Here is a 17,060-nt window from a genome sequence, read left to right as displayed (position 1 = left end):
CCTTTTGGTCTATGAATTCTTGTGGCAGAAGGAAGTAGGAGGGGAGACGGGAAGGGAGAGGGGGTAGCTGTGGTCAGGTAGGACCTGGGGAAGGAGCTCTGGGGCCACAGGAGAGCAGAGAGCAGCTGGTGGAGAGAAGGGAGAGTGGGTTAGAGCTGTGCTACTGGCATTTCTTCAAGCCCCCCCCCAGGCCTCTGTCACCCTGTTAACCCTACGAGGACCTCGGTCCACTTTTGTCATGGGAAGATAGACAGTACCATCTGGAAAAGCTCACAAAATGTATTCTGGTGTGGCTGTTCTCTTAGGATCTTGGTCACCAGAACTGGATGCTGGCATTTAGGGAAAAAGTAGATCAGGCTAGAGGGGGTGGCCTTCTGCGTGACAAACTCATTAAGACAAGAAAAGAATTTTTTCACAGTAGCCGTGGTGAGGACACAACCTAGATGATCTTTGGTAGATGAAAAATAACTTCGATGTGTCCTATATCTGCATCTGAATGTATAGAGCAGAATAGTATTCAGGCTTAAAAATAAAAAGGAAATTCTGCCTTTTGAGACAACCTGGAGGACATGGTGCTAAGTAAAATAAGTCGTGAACAAAATGGCAAACATGGAATTTTAAAAGGTAAAACTCTTAAAAATGGAGCTTGCACTGTTCGTTATTTTGCTTAACTTACTGATCTCTAGTTCCATAATTTTCCTTGCAAACAGCCTAATTTTGTTCTTCTTCATGCTTGAACAAACTCCATTGTGTATACTTACACCGTATTTTCTGTATCCAGAAAAACGACCAACATCTGTTAGTCAAAGAATATGAAGTTTCAGTTCTGTAGGACCGGCAAGTTCTGGGTACCTAATGTATCCATGGTGACCATAGTTCATGGGACTGGAAATAGGCTATTCTGTTTGGGGTTGGGCTCAGACCTATACATGATCCAGTTCCCTGTGCAAGATGGCTTGGGATGTGGATGCCACGGAAGGCCTTCAGTGAAGGTCTTTTGGTAGGGAAAGAAGAGTGAACAAAATGAAGCCTTGTTTGGAAAATAAATCTGGAATTGACGCTGCAAGGCTTGATGGCAGTGTTTTTCATATGATCTGTTTAAGACTGTACATCTCAAGAATCTCAACACACACACACACCTATGTCATATTCCCCCACATAAAACACACATGTGAATACTTGCACCCACACTCCCACACCAACCACGCTGCCACACCGCATCCCCAGTGCACACACGTGCACACACACACACACACACCAGCTTATGATGATCACTTCTTCACACACACACACATAATCAAGTTGCACATAAAATGTAATTTTTCAATTATATGTCAACAAAGCAGGTAGAAAAAAGAGAAGATCCCTTCATGTCTTTTGAGTCCTTTACTGCTTTGAGAAATGGGGTTGAATTTCACTTGGGGGACAATGACAAGGCAGCACTCAAAGGGACAGTTCCAGAGCGTTCTAGCTAGCCCTGGATAAGGTGAAGCTATCCCACAAAGGGAGAAAGACCTCAGGCAGCTGACCCTATTTCAGCTTGCAGTGTGCCCTAAAATTCAAGAGAGGGCAGCAGATAACCTACACTCAACCGCATGGAGGACCCAGCAAGAGCGGCTCCTGAGGAATGCCAGCGGGGTACTCTGGGTCTTTTTCAAAACTTCTGGAACCCTGGCGTTCACCGTGCCAGAAATTAGTTGCCAGTCCTGCAAGCCTGGAAAGCAGGTACATGATTGGATGGGATGGAAAAGAGCGAGTGAAGCAGATTGCCATAGCAGACTCTCGCCCCCCCCCGCCGCATCCTGCCCCCACCTCGAAGGGACAGTTCTGCCTGCAAAGTCAGCACAGGCATGCAAGCTCTGCTGCCCTGTGACTACTTCAGCTAGGTCTCTGCAGTGAACAGCCCCTACAGTCTGTCCTTGGCAGTGGCTTCCTACCCTGTAAGTTAAGCTCCACTGCGGAAGGGAACTCTAGAGAGTGTCAGAGCTTCCAGGAGAGAGTTTGCAACAGGAAGGACTTTTCCAAGTCATAGTGGGGCTGAGATGATAGAGGGAATGAGGGATGGGTAGGGTAAGAAAGACTGGGAACAATCTTTTGGTGGTGGTAGGTGTTTTTGTTTTTGTTTGTTTGTTTTGTTTTGTTTTTGAGACAGGGTTTCTCCGTGTGTCCCTGACTGTTCTCGAACTTGCTCTGTAGACCAGGCTGGCCTTGAACTCAGAGATCCTCCTGCCTCTGCCTCTGGAATGCTGGGATTGAAGGCTAGTACTCCCATGACCCAGACTGTGGAATCAGCTTGGGGACCTAACCTCTGCATCACAGGATCTGTTTATATAAATTGCAGGTTCCTCAGGGAGGTGACAGGGGAATGTGGGTCCCAAATGCAGCCCCACCTTAAGCAGGCGAGGAAGAGTGAGTGAAATAGAATCTTTACTGGGCCAGACAAATCTCAAAACGACAGTGCAAACCAAATGCAGCCCTTCCTTAAGCAGGCGAGGAAGAGTGAGTGAAATAGAATCTTTACTGGGCCAGACAAATCTCAAAAGGACAGTGCAAAACTCGAGAGAGCTGTGGAAGTCTTTTCTTTCTTTTTTTTAATTCTGCCCCGTGTTTAGTCACATTGTAGAGTCACTGCAACCTACCCAAAAAAATGCCAGATTACGTAAGCAGTTTAGATGTTGCCTCCACAAGTTGGACCCTTTTCGTATTTTTAACGGATTTTTTTATTTCCTGTTAAATAATTGAAATTTGTTAAAAAAAATTTCATCAGCAAGGTAACTGATAGAACTGTGGAGAGTTCTGATTTCAAACTGGGAAAGTGTGCATTACCTCCTGTTTTCCTTTTTATAACCTTAAAACTGCCAGATACTATAGGTTCTCAACCTATGGGTCCCAACCCCTTTGACAAACCTGTATCTCCAAAAATATCTACATTGTGATTCGGTGATTACAGTTATGAAGTAGCAACAAAAATAATTTTACGGTTGGGGTCACCACAACATGAAGAACTGTATTAAGGGGTCACAGCTGTAGGAAGGTTGGGGACCATTGCACTAGATACACACCTGACATGGCACAAAAGGTTTCTGGGAAGCACGTCTTAAAATCCTGGGCTGGTTTAGTATTAAACAGTGACTCTGGGGTTACGTTAATCTGCCACTTCATAGACCCTGGAGGGCTAAGGGTTCTCTTCATATGCATGATAATAAAATCCAGACTTGGCAAGAATACAAGTCCACCCCACACGTGCTCTGTCTCTGAAGTGCTGAGGCAGGAGGATGACATTGTACATGTGGGTCACACTTTGGGAAACTGGAAGTACAAGCTGATCAGCACATTGATAGAGTCTACTGCCCTACCTGGGGAAGAGGGGGTGCTGGGGACCTAGGGATTGACTTGTGCAGTGATCATGGAATCTTTCACCCTAGGGGAGCGGCTGTGTTCACAGAGTTTGTGTAAGAGGAAAAGGATCTTCCAGAGAAAGGAATATATGGTCTAACAGCACATATAGGGATTTTTAAAAAGCATGGTGGGGGAGGGACAGGGAGGGAGGGAAGGAAGGAGAAAAAGAGAAGAAATAAGGAAAGAAGGGAGAGATTGAGAATGAATTTTGATAGTACAAGTGTGTGTGTGTGTGTGTGTGTGTGTGTGTGTGTGTGTGTGTCCAGTTTCTGAAGTTGAAGTTTTCTCTGCCTGAGCTTCTGAAAGAACCTTTTAGATGTACATGTTTTTATTTCATGTGTAAGGGTCCTTTGCCTGAATGTGTATGCAGTGCATGCCTGGTGCTCTTGGAGGTCAGAAGAGGGTGACATGTCCCCTGGAACAGAAGTTATGGCGGTTCAACCTGGGGATGAATCCAGGTTCTCTGCAGGAGCAGCAAGTGCTCCTAACATCCTGCTGTCTCCAACAGCCCTGCTGGCAGCTCCCCTTACAAAAGGCACATCTTCCAGCTTCACAGCTTTGGTTTCACTCTCAGTAAAATGTGGGAAACTGGGCTCTTTTCAGGATGCTCTGGCGTCCTGACTCACTGGAATGCTGTAGTGGACACAATGAATTCTTAGATATTGACCCTTCCCCCACTCTATTGAATTTACCACAGTTAATAGAGATATATAAAACCCAAATACTTTCCAATACCACTTATAAGAGATGCATTTTTCTTGGCTATGAAGAAACAGGTTTTGATGTGGCTTTCAACTTTAGCCTGTTTACTCTATTTCTGATTTTGAGATGGGGGGTCTCGTGTAATTCTGTGGTGGCTATCTGCTTGCTGAGGCTGACTGGTCTTGAACTCCTCATCCTCCTGCCTCTGTCTCCCAACTACTGGGATTACAGGTGTGTCACCACTCCCTCTTCTTACCTTCTCAGCTGTCGTGCAGTATACCACTCTGGTTTTGTCTTTGTCTTTCAAGGTTGCTTCTCTTCCAAAAGAATGTAAATAGACTAGTTACTGTGCAAGTTATGAGCATTTAGCCACACATCAGGAAACAGATCAAAACACAGGCAAGCCCTGAACCTGACCTTCTAGAGCAAAATCAACAGACATAACCCTATAAGCTTCCCACAAGGAAGCTTGAAGAAATCAGGGCTTCTTGGCTTTCCCACCACGGCAGATCTGCCTTGCCCCCAAGACAGATCTTGGCTTTCTTATACCACGGTGTTTAAGATGGTGTTGCCTGAGCTTTGTAGTTCTTGGAGTTGCGGGAGACAGTTCAGTTATAAAACTACTTTCTGCATCAGCTTGGACACCTGAGTTCATTTCCCAGAATGCTTCTAAAAACCAGGCAAGACAACTTGTGCTTGCAAAGCAGAGACAGATGGATGGATCCTTGCAGTTGACTGGCAAGCCAATCTAACCAGTAGGTGAGCTGAGAGACCTTGATGATGTCTCATGCTGACCTCTGTCCTCTCCATGCACACGCACCAGAGCCCCCTTGAGCATTCTGGATCCTTGATGATGCCTCATGCTGACCTCTGGCCTCTCCGCACACGCGCACCAGAGCCCCCTTGAGCATTCTGGATCCTTGATGATGCCTCATTCTGACCTCTGGCCTCTCCGCACACGTGCACCAGAGCTCCCTTGGGCATTCTGGATCCTTGTTGAGGACTTCATCTTTGCTCTTCTTTTCTTCTTCCTTTTTTTCTGTTGTTTTGGTTTTTGTTTTTTGAGACAGGGTCTCTCTATACACCCCTAGTTGTCCTAGAACTCACTATATAGAGTAGGCTGGCTTCCACCTCACAGACATCTGGCTGCTTCTGCCTCCTAAGTTCTGGGATTAGAGGCATGTGCCACAACTAGTCTCTGCTGCTCCCCCGTACCCAGCTGATCTCCTCTTCTTAAAGACTGACAAATCAGCCCAGCACTTCACAGTTATTTGCCTACGATCCAAACCCCGCCTTCTTTGGAAAGAACACAAAATAATTGTAGATTATCATAACCCGCCGGGGGTGGGGGGTGAGGTACGAGAAAACCCATCCCCAGTGAGTTTACCACTCTGCTTCAGAGACAGAGAAACCTGGTCTCATGTCTCACCTACCACTTTGTCTTTTGCATATCCGTCTTTTGGCTGGAAAGTAGGACATGTGCTCTAATACGCAAGCAAGGTTTCCAATCATACACCTGCTTTTAGGCCCCAGATTATAGCAGGAGCAGTGAGCACTTGTCCCTGAATACTGCTTCTGAGGAGTTCGTGCAGTGACACTTAAATCCAAGGGGCTGAAAGCCAAGACTCGGCACACACACACACACACACACACACAGAGAGAGAGAGAGAGAGAGAGAGAGAGAGAGAGAGAGAGAGAGAGAGAGAGAGAGAGAGAGAGAGAGAGAGATTCCTCCCCACTCCCAGGGCCTGCTGCTGCCAAACCTTTGACAGTCAGTCACTTTGAGTCACTCCTCCTTGCCCTGCATTTTCTGCCTAGGCGCCGACTATCTTTGTCTACTTATCCTAACTTGAATCAGTGAAGCCTCTTTTTCTACTTAGGACACCAGATCTGTTCTCCCTCTCATTTCCCCTTCTCGATGTCTTCTTCCAACTCGCTGCCTGAGGCTGACCATACTCCTTCAATCTCAAGAACATACCGCTTATCTCATTTCCATGTTGGAGGCAGCCAAAGGCTTTTAGATAACGAAAATCTCTCCTCTGCAGTTTTGAGCTACAAAGAATTTGCTAGATTTGCTGGTACAGAGCTAGCACTTGTGTTCTGCAATTCTCAGAAGGTCAGGGGTCAACCATGAACATGGTCATATGAGAATATGAAAATAATGACAATATAGCATGAAGAATAGCAAAGATTTCCCCAGAAGGGGGAGCAGCTGGGTCTTGAGAGACAGTTGGGACTGTTATAATCAGGACTGGGAGCTGGGGCTCAGGGGTCCTGACAGAGGTGACATGGTGTGGGAAGGGAGGCAGGAAAGAGCAGCCCCAGATAGATCCGGTTGACTTAGCTGGTTCGGCTGGCAGGGCAGGTACCTCTGCCCCCCATTCTTACAGTTCCACATTCCAGGTGTATCTCTCCCTGGGCTGTTCTCCCCCTGACACTCAGGGATCAATCATAATCTGTCAAGACTTGAAAGATAAGCTAACTTCACACATTCAGGATGAGATCTGAGGTACAGTGGGAGCATAAAATGTGAGCATAATGACAGGAGGGGAGGAGAGAGGGCTGGTGGGAATGACCATCGCCTTCGCCATCGTCATACTTAGAGGCAGGGTCTCATGTGTCCCAGGTTGGCTTTTAACTTGCTGTGGAACTTGAACTGCAATCCTCTTGCTTCTGTTTTCCAAGTACTTGGATTATAGGCATGAACTGTTTACACCCAGTTTATGTGGTAAATTCCACTCGTGGCTTCTGTCATGCTGGAGAAACACGTCACCAACTAAATTATATCCCCAGCTTGGACATGACTCATTTGGTGCCCAGACACTCAGGTGTGCTGGTCCAAGGAACTGGACATTACCTCATAGGAAGAAAGGGTGACAGGTTTTGTGGCTACATACACAGTTGACAGACAAAGAGAGATAAGGCCACGTGCAGAAGATAGCACAGCCGGGATGGCTCAGGGGATGAGACCACTGACTCATCTTCCAAAGAAGACCCAGCCTTGATTCCCAGGACCACACGGCAGCTCTGTAACTCTGGTTCCTTTTTTTTTTTTCTTCCAGGCCAGAGGCATGCAAGTGGAGCACAGACATGCATTTGGGTAAAACACCCATACATATAAAATAAAAAATTTTTTAAATTAGAGAGCGCGCGTGCACGCACTCAGGAGGTGATACTGAATCCAGATGTGAAACGGAAGACCATGAACAGAGGTAGCAGAGACGGTGGGGGTGGGGTGAGGTGTTGGCATGGGGCTGTGAGAACTTCAGTAGTCACTTTTATGAAGCAGTCAAAGTGCTTCTCTCAGATTTCTGACCTGTAGAGAGGTTCCATCAGTCAAGATAAAGAACCCAAAAGACAGAGCAAGTCTAGGGAAAGACATTTAAATCTCTTGCTTCTTAGAGGCAGGGAGGACCAGAGCACAGCGCTCTCAGTGGTTTGAAGTGCAGGTGAAGAATCCTGGGGTGAAGCTGTCTGAAGGTGACATTGTTCATCCCACCAAATACAACACAAGGTGCCATGGGCCATGAGAAGAGGTTCAAACACAACCGTGTACTCAGACTCGTCAAACATGAAAAGTGTCTCTGGGGATGGCTGCAGAAGCCATGTTTCTGTTTTGCCTATTAACTTTGTGCTGTGTTTCCTGGGCTTTCTCTCATGTCTGACATAAAATTGAGAACATCTTCCTTCTCTTTATCTTTCTTGAGATTACTTGCAAGATTCAAACAGCATCCTATGCGCTTCTAAACACAATAGTCGATTTACCAGTGTTTTTGTTTTAATCCTGTATGTGCTTAAATATGACAAGCTTGGTTAGAATAGTTCAAGGAGTGTGTGTTCAGGGAAGGGGCATTGAAGGAAAAGGAAGAAAAAGAGGGAGGTGAAAACTTGTTGAAATTACCAATTTTAGAAATTAAATACTGGGGAGAATAGAGAAAAAGTTCATACAGGCCCTTTCAAAAGTCATTTTTCCATTTTCTTGTGTTCACAGTCATGACTGTAGTATCTCAACTGACTGCTAAAACATGTATTTTTAAGCTAGTATGCTTAAGGAAATATCTTAAATATTTCAGTAGATGTTTAAAATATTCAGGAGATGTTTCAGATATTTGAGTATTTAAGAAACATGGGTCTGCATGAAGAACCATTAGAATTCAATACCTTGGGAATTAAAACTGGGAACAAAAGATATAATTATAAAATTTGAATTTAATATGCATGTCAGAAGTGCCAACCGACATTTTATATCATGAAGAATTACAAAATGCTAATTAAAAGTCAGTGGTAATATCTTCGTTCCCCATGAGCCTGCATAGAATCCCTTAGAAAGTTCCTATCTGAAGTAGGGAATTTATGGGAAAAATTCCAGACACCACTGGATTCATATATAGAAAGTGTCTTGGGTCTCCTTATTTAGATGTTTGAAGTTCAAATCTTCTATGATCCTATTTTAGTTAGTGAAATCTGGGTAATACATTTCTCCCCTCAGAAACAGTGCTGTTTGACTTTTTTGTTTTTTTGACTCAGTGGAGCTTTCCAAGTTAACCTTGGGTTTTACACCTCTTTTCATATACAGGCAGCCTCCTTAAGTTAACCACTTTGCATGGGGTGTGTACAAGGCCTTTAGTACAGCAGTCCACATCCAAGCTTTAGTCTTTGAGATATTTTTTTCTTTTTTCTTTTCTATTTTTTAGAAAGAGCTTGGATAGGAAGGAAAGTTGAATGCAAACACATTAGAAGATTTCACCCACGGTTTACAGTAGTCCCAGTGACTCCTGTGAGACCTGAGGTTGTCATCCCTCAATAAATTGGTTCCCATTTGTGAATAGTATCAGTCATTGAACATGTGCACTAAGTCTTGTTCCAGGTAGAGCTGGAAGTCAAATCAGTTTTATAGTCTTATGGGCAGTGGTTTTAATTAATAAAACCAGTACTTTAGCAGAATATCATGGCTTATAATCAAAGAAGTCATGTGGGTCTGAAGCCTACTGAGGACAGCCCTATTAAGATTCACTCTGAAACAGAAAATTAATTTCCTGGACTTCACAAAGTAGCAGTGGGAAGGCTTCCCTTCTGCATAAGCCTGGAGGGTGGGTGCTTGGTCCCATGGACACCCAACGGCTATGTGGGCTGATTAACATGCATATAATTAATATGTGCCAAGTAGAAAGGCAAAGGCAGTTTGATTGATTCTGCACTACTGTGGGATATTTTCTTTCTGTGCCTATTATGATTTTTTTTCCCGGATCTAATCTTCTCCGAGCACCACTCTTTGGGTTTAGGATCTCAGCTTCCTGTCATAACAGACACCATCACATTGGAAAGCTAGCCCTACTCCAACTAGATCTCCTTCCTGTTCACATCACATTTTAAAGACACATTTTTCACCCCATGGTTAGGAACATGGTAAATAACTGAGGCGATCCATCAAGGGACATGCTCCTGATAATGAAAAATTGCATAACTCGGTGCCAGTCAATTAAAAACCACAAACTTCGGATCCTTTTTCTCAGTGAAGATTGATTTATTAGTACAGGAGGCATCTAATACAACAGGCTGGGGGGAGGTTGAATCAAAAATTTTTTTAAAGTTCTAAAAATGCAGTTAAAGTTTGACAATGAATTTGAGTAGGAATTACACAATACCAAAGTCAGTCAGTTCTTTGAAATGAAAAAGTGTATGTTGTTTTCTTTCTTTATCATAAGATGTCTGAGATGCCAGGGTTTTGTAACAACTTTAGGAATAACATCCTCAGCAGGGGATACCTATCTTCCTTCCAGGGTTTTAAATGAACCTTATTCTTTGGTTTTGCCTATACAATACAACTCTACAAATTACCAAAAACAGGTCAGGATATTTTCTTTGTTAAGCTAAATATTTGCACACTATCTGAATAAGAGGCTTAAAATGTTTTTAATATCTGGTTGCCTGGTTAGGACAGGCAATATAGTTCATAGAATGTGGTAACTTCTACAGCTGCATAGATTTTTTTTTTGTCATTTATGAGCAGTGGTTTTATTTAGAAATGTCAAATTCTGCTTCAGTGGGCCAAGGGAAAAATATGAACTCTCAGGAACAGAATCTCCAAACACATTTCTTTCAGTATTTTTGTATGCTCAAATATAAATTTAAACACCAATATCTCTTTTCTAACACCAGAGACATCCAAACATTAATTTTTTTTCTTAACGATTCAGAGTCTAGCAATGTGAGTTTTAGACTCTGCCTAACAGCTTAGGTAGGGTTCAGCAGTCAGGCATGACAAACACACAGTCCCAGGGAAGGACACACATGTGACACAATCCCTCTGAAATTAAACTGCCCAAGAAAGGAGGAATTGTGTCCTTTTAAATAACAATGCAATCCTTAGAGTTCTTCAGATTTGGAATTCCACCAGTGTTCTACTGTTTTCCTCCTGATGTGTGAGAAGAATGAGTAATAAAAAAATTAAGCACAAATCCTTTGACTCTATAAGGTTCAACATCAGATACATCAAATTCTCAAAATACCAGAGACCAGGGAAGGAGCTTAAACACTGGTGGCGGTGCGGAGGACACAGGCTTTTAAGAAACCCTCAAGTTCATTTTTAACCTGCTCATACTCACTTTGCTCATTTCTGTGGAGGTATTACCCCTTTGACTGACAGCTAGGGACTGTGACATTTCACATCCCCATAAATATTTGACTTTGACTTCATAAGAAGTCCCTTGGGTCTATAATACTTTTATTCTTGTATAATCTGAAACAAATCCTTTCCTTTTAAAAATCAAACAGACCACGTTTACACACAGTTCACTATTTACAAAGCACCCAATTAAATCCTACTTAATTCTCCCACTCTAAAAATTCCATCTAACTAGTATGTAAAATACCTATTACATTAAATGTGTGATGTTCACAAACCCTGGAGTTAACAGCTCACCTAGAAAATATGACTTTCCCGGAAGGGAAGGGCCCTAAATCAATTCAAGGGTGTTAAAGAAATCACACTAGAAGTCACAGTACAAGACAGATAAATCTACTTTTAATTTTCACATGTAAAAGTTACACATCACATGAAATTGGACAGGAGCTTAGTGGTAACTGACACCGCTATAGTGAAAATCATTTTTATAAAAAAATAATCTAGATGTGGTCATCAGAATTTTTGGTCTACGTAAGTTATGTTTGAAGATCGACTTTTATCCCTGCTTGAAGGATTTTCCATTATGCTTTTATTTTCCTTCTTCTACTGATGCCTATTAATATTCTTTGGAGGAAGGAGGGCAGAAAATGTCCGTTTCCAAGAGTTTGTCCTTTGGTAGCAAGCAGAGAACGTTTTTCATTTCTATGACTTAAATAATCTGTACAGATATGAAACTTCATGACATTATGCTTTAGAGTAAAATGAAGAACAAGCATTTCCACTTTGATAAGAGCAGATTCTGTAGCCTCCTTAAAGAGCCAAGCATTTCTCCATCCTATATGCAAAATCACTCAGAATCTATTTTTTAACCTCAATTCAATAAGAAAAAAACCCCACACACTTAATTCTTTATATATATGTTACACTATAAAACCCTGCACTTAAAAACAGATAACGTATGTTTTCAATATGTACACTTCCAATACAAAGGTTTCCATCTAGGTTAAAGAAAACACATCTGAATGGACTCAGGAGTTTATTTTGTGATTAAACATCTCATGCAGTCATGCAAGACCAGTACCTAGAGCTGTTACTTCCGAGCCTCAGATACTGGATACTGGGCAAAACAAAAAACAAATCAACAGCCTGGCCAAACAGAAAACACATCGAGATATTAAGAGCTCTGCAAGAGAGCTGAAAAATAATTTTCCAAAAGAAATATTCCCATAGATTAAAAAAACACACACATAATATTTACAAAAAATATTTAATTAAAAATATCTTATAATTACAGTAGTCTATTAAAGCGCATATACTTTCTCACACTTTATAGAACATCTCTATATATACAGGGTATGAAATGTCACTCACTTATCTATACAATATGTAACATTCTTGCAGAGAAAAAGTTCCCTGCCCTGTTATAATCATCTATTTTAAACAATAGATGTAAAACAACGTATCTACAATGCTCTGGTATATTAGTAAAGCTTCGAAAACAAAAACAGTTCCCTTGTCACAATGCAGCCTCTACAGTTGGATTCACTATTGGTCTTCTACTTAACAGTCCTGTCCTGTCACACTCACGCTTCAAAGTTTAACTACACCTCCAAAAGGGTGATAAAAATCACCACAGAAATGTACAATTCACAGCGGTTATGAAAGAAACAAAAGAGAATACGTACGGAGAAAGCTTGTGAACGTGCAAAAAATTAAAAGTGAATGAAAGGTTTACTATTTTTTTCCTCTCTCTCTTGGAAAGACGAGACGAGACGACGTTTCTAGATTTGCTGAAGGTTGTTTTTCCCCCTTTCCTCCGGTGGCTTTTTCTCTTAATTTCTGCTCTGACCCTCCCTTTCCAGGGCTCCTGGCTTGCTGGTGCTCGGGCGGCAGCACACCTGTGGAAGAGGAATGAATAGAGGGGGTGTGTGAACCATCTCTCTGCAGACTGACTGGCGCCACCGACCAAACTCAAGACATGCATGATCAACAACCCAAAACAAACCGCCGGATCAGACAAAACCCGCAGCCCGCAGCCCAGTCAAGAGCTGAGGAGGCAAATGCGGGATGGGGAAGGCCAGGGGTGCGTTCCGGGGGCGCTCTGCCCGCATCTCTTTTTTGTGGGTGTCAGGCCGCTTTGCTGGGGATGAGGAGTAGGGAGGAGGGCTCGGGGAACTCGGGACACCGGGGCAGTTTCCACTCCCACGAGGATGCCCTCCCTCAGAGGTAGAGGGGACCAGCAGAGCATGTTGTCACAGCGAGAGGAGCGCGGGCGGCAGGGACCGCAATTGATGAGTCTCGGCAGTGACCCCCGAGTTGGAAAGTGCGGACTGCCTCACTGAGTGGCAGCGAAGGTGTGAGTGTCCACGGGGATTTACGCTCCGAAATGCTGGCAGACAAAGATCGCCTCGGTGCCTGGCACTAGCAGTCCCCGGAGAAGAGATCCACCACCCAATTCGGGACCTGAGCGCTCACCTGGCCAGCGCGGCTCAGCGGCACAGAATGCTGTCGCCCTGCTTGTTCACGGCGCCGGCCTGGAACAGCAACCCAACACCAAAGGGAAGGTTAGGGTGTGCAGACGATGCTGTCGCCACCGCCCGGGAACCGTCCTGGGAAACTAGGCGGGCGAGCAGAGTCCCCACCCCAGTCCTAAGCTGAGGAAGCCCCCTGAGCTCCCGGAGACGCACGCACGGCTCCGAGTCCCAACCGGCTCCCGCACGGGGACTTGTGATCACCCAGCCCAGCAGGCGGCTCCCGGCGGAGATCCGGGAAGCCGCTGCCATTCCCTGGGAGGAGGGGGGACCACCCGTGTCTTGCCGCCCCGCCACCGCCCTCGCGATGCCCGGGGGGGAGGGTGGTGAGGGGGACGCCCGCCGAGGCTTCTCACCGGGTCAGTGTTGAGCGCGGTGAGCGGGGTCCGCGGCGGCGCGGCAGGACAAGCCCCGGCCGGGTGGAGCGGTGGCGCGGGCGGCGGCGGCTGTCTCAGCAGAGCAGGGTGCGTCTCCAGCGCCAGCTGCAGGTCCAGGATGTAGTCGATAACGTGCTGCAGGATCTCCACTTTGCTGACTTTCTTGTTGGGCGGGATGGTGGGCACGAGCCTCCGCAGGCGGCTGTAGCAGTCGTTCATATCGCACTGCAGGCACAGCGCCGGCTCGTCGGCCGCCGCCTCAGCCGCTTTGCAGCGCGCGGCCGCGGCGGCGGCGGCGGCGGCCGCCGAGCCACCAAGGCTGTGGCCGTGCTCCGCCAGGCAGCGTAGCGCCAGCTCTCCGCCGCCGCAGCCCGACGGCGCCTTTCTGCCCGAGGGGCGCACCGGGCTCACCGCCTTCATCGCGCGCGTCCTGCGCGAGGAGACCCGCTTGGGGGACGAGCGGTCGAGCGAGCACTGGGTCCTTGCCCGAGATGAGCTTTTTTGCTCCCTCGCCTGCTCGTCCGGCACGTTTTGCAGCACCGGGAGACCCCGAGCCCCAGAAATCGACGGGAGGATCGCTCGGGATTTTGGCAAGGGGATCTCAGTTCTCAGTGAGCGACACTCGGCTCAAAGCAAAAGACAAGAAAAATTAAAAGCCCCGGAAGAAAAATAAAGTAGCCCACCCTGGTCTCGGAGTCGTTCCCTTCCGAGCTCCGACTAGGTGGATCGCCACCACCGCGCTCCCCTAGCCGGCGACTACCCTCTCGAAGTAAAGACTCCCAACCGCGCCTCCCAGCTCAACGGCTTAGCCCGGCTCGCGGCGCAGCGGTATTTGTAGAGCCGCGCGCCCTGGGGGCGGGGCCAGCGCGCGGGCCGGGTCGCCCCGAGAACCGGACGCTGGCGAGCTGTGAGCGCGGGCGGAGACGCGGAGGGAGGTGTCGAGGGCGGGGCGCCGGGCAACCCGAGTGCCGGGAGGAGTGACCAGCCAATCAGGATGCCAGGAGAATGATGCTCGGGCCAATGGGAAGGGCACTCCATTCCGTCAACGCTGTGGGAGGGGAGCTGAGAAAATGAGAACTGGGTGGGAGGCGGGCCAGGATAGAGAGTGCCCAAGGGAGGGGAAAAGACAGAGAAGTTCCTGCGAAGAACTAGGGGAATGTGCTGGCTGGAATGCGTTCTCCGTCGGCCTAGGATACGGGACTCTGCGCCTTGCTCGCAGGTCCCCGTCATTCTTCAAAGTGGGGAGCTCAACCCCCCCGCCGCCCCCGGCCACCCGTCCCTATGATTCAGTGCCTTCAGAAGAACTCACTTTCAAGATGCAACGTTGGTTCATTTGTCTATGTTACCCCTCCTTGGTATCATTCATCTTTGGACAATTGCGGAGTCCATATGATGGAATGAGTAGCCTTTCCATATGTACGTATGCATGATTATGCACACTAAAGCTTAGCAAAAGAAAAAAAAATAGGAAAAGAATGCCGGAAGCCGGATCGAATGCAGGGTTTCTGATGAAGAAAAACACACTTAAAACAAGATCCAAGATCGTGGTGGGTTTTTCTTGAATCTATCCAGAAAGTGAGCTTAAGGCATGCAATTCCTTTGCGGGCATTAAATTAAAACACGCAAAAATTTAAAAATGCACGGACTCCACCATGACATATAATATTAATCTGATTTATGTAAAATTCATGCCTTAATTTAAGTCATTAATGCTTCACATACTTCAGCTCACCTTGCTTTGAATAAGGGGATAAGAATAGTTCAGAGGCCTCCGTGTAATGACTGCAAAATATTAACATTCACATCTCCAATCCCTGGGCTCCTGCTTGGACCCCACCCTGTCCCTTTAAGGGAGGGGGGAGACAGAGACAGACAGAGGAAAGAGGAAAAAGGGAGGGAGGGAGAGAAGAGAGGGGGGGAGAGAGAGAGTTAGCATTTTAACAAAAAAGGCAGCCCTTCAAGGTTCAGAATTAAGTGTTGCTTGTGTGTCCCCTTCAAGAAAAAAAAATCCAGGTCTTCGGATGGCAACTGAGCATAAAACCCCCAGCTCACGGGAAATGAATTTTGAGTGCTTTCTCCCTGTGAGTCCTCCCACCTTTAGACATGCTTGGAGATGAACTAACCAGAGAGTTTTCTTCCTTCCATACATGACATGGACTGGTGCCTTCATTTTCACTGATAATTGAAAGAGATGTGGTCTTCATTTCTTGTGGCCACCCTGGATGGGCTTTATTCTCCTCCTGTCTGCCTCTCAGAACTCCAGTGCCCGTACTAGGCAGGGTGTTTTGGCATGCATGTACACTGTAACGGTTGGGAGACTATTTTCCCAGCGTGCATTCCTTTTTCCTGATGAAATGGAGTGGATGATTAAATATCAGTTTCAAAGGTGGATACAACAATCTTCCTCTCCCCAAATCCTCAGAGGCCACTGTCCCAAATTAATGGAAACTAAGGACATTCTTGTTTGTGTATGTGCAAGTCTCCATTCACACTTCTAGAGAAAATCAGTTATAAAATGCAAAGTAACATTTTCTCCTAAAGTCGTAAGTGTTCTTAATATAAACACGCACTGTGATTTTAGATCGAAAGTGGGGGAGGGAGTCAAGGCAGGCAAAAGCTAGTGTGTGTGTTATCACATTTGATACTGGAAACACATACATACATGTGTTCTGTCATGTTTTTGGATAAACCTTACTATGTCTAGCGCACACACAATGTATTGAAGTTTATCTAGGCTGAACTTATCAACAATAAGACTAAAGTTGTAAATATGTGACAAGTTTTCTTGGCTCTTGCTCTGTCTCAGAGATCCATACCTTGCCTGTGCCAACAGTTTTAGGGCTTGTTGTAGGGCAGGGTTTTAAAGGTAGAAGTGCTGGTTTACTGTGATGGAGCAGAGTTCTAAGGAATGATCTTCACTAGTTGATCAAGAACACCCAGGAAAAGTGTGATCCCCAAACACTGATGATGCAGCAGGCAGGGGCAGCCTTTGTATGCTTCCTTTTGAAGGTCAGAAGGCATGAAGACAATAAAAATTAAAGTGCTACATAAAACGGTTAACAATGGGGTTAAGGAATATGATCTTGTCCTCTTAGGCCTTTGAAACCAGAGAACACTGGATCTCATGCAATGTATTTTTTTTTTAATTCCTAGATGTCGACACTTAGATAACAGCAAAACTGAAGTAAAAAGAATTCTGTGTTCAGTAATTTGAATTAACCTTGTAAGTTGTTATTGCTGCTACTTCAAGGAAGAAACATAGCTTGCCCATAACTCTTCCTTTTACAGAAAAGTGTTTTACTCACATTTGTAAAAATGAGGTAGGCTGCTGGGCAGTGGGGGTGCATGCCTTTAATCACAGCACTCAGGCGGCAGAGATAGGTGGATCTCTGTGAATTCCATAAAGCCTGGTCTACAAAGCGAGTT

General features: G+C 45.5%; 1 protein-coding gene and 1 long non-coding RNA gene across 3 annotated transcripts; one reads left to right on the top strand and one right to left on the bottom strand.

The window, feature by feature from the left end:
• Positions 1-1,595: 1,595 nt before the first annotated feature.
• On the top strand, positions 1,596-7,772 carry LOC121143641. The gene is made up of 3 exons (XR_005880920.1): positions 1,596-1,725; positions 7,164-7,313; positions 7,504-7,772. It is a non-coding gene; the product is annotated as an uncharacterized LOC121143641 (long non-coding RNA).
• A 1,829-nt stretch (positions 7,773-9,601) lies between these two features.
• Positions 9,602-14,500, bottom strand: Id4 (inhibitor of DNA binding 4, HLH protein). 2 transcript variants are annotated; one of them, XR_005880919.1, is made up of 4 exons: positions 13,614-14,500; positions 13,202-13,260; positions 12,412-12,624; positions 9,602-11,396 (listed from the first exon to the last, which is right to left on the bottom strand). XR_005880919.1 is itself a non-coding variant. In XM_005066332.4 (3 exons), the coding sequence occupies exons 1-2, from the start codon at positions 14,052-14,054 to the stop codon at positions 13,216-13,218; spliced, it is 486 nt and encodes a 161-aa protein (XP_005066389.1). In that variant the 5' UTR covers positions 14,055-14,500; the 3' UTR covers positions 9,602-12,624; positions 13,202-13,215. The 2 variants fall into 2 exon arrangements, 1 of the variants encoding a protein (XP_005066389.1); XM_005066332.4 differs by having other exon boundaries at positions 9,602-12,624.
• Positions 14,501-17,060: the final 2,560 nt, after the last annotated feature.

Source organism: Mesocricetus auratus, unplaced genomic scaffold (genome assembly GCF_017639785.1).
Source record: "Mesocricetus auratus isolate SY011 unplaced genomic scaffold, BCM_Maur_2.0 Super-Scaffold_100013, whole genome shotgun sequence".
NCBI classification, from domain to species: Eukaryota; Metazoa; Chordata; class Mammalia; order Rodentia; family Cricetidae; genus Mesocricetus; species Mesocricetus auratus.
This window is presented reverse-complemented; position numbering and strand designations above follow the sequence as displayed.

Excerpts from the sequence above, each read along its gene's own strand:
- Id4 (XM_005066332.4), bottom strand. The coding sequence starts at position 14,054 with ATGAAGGCGGTGAGCCCGGTGCGCCCCTCGGGCAGAAAGGCGCCGTCG. Across the intron at positions 13,261-13,613 it reads CCGCGCTCAACACTGACCCG|GCCGGCGCCGTGAACAAGCA; the intron begins GTGAGAAGCCTC and ends TTGCTGTTCCAG.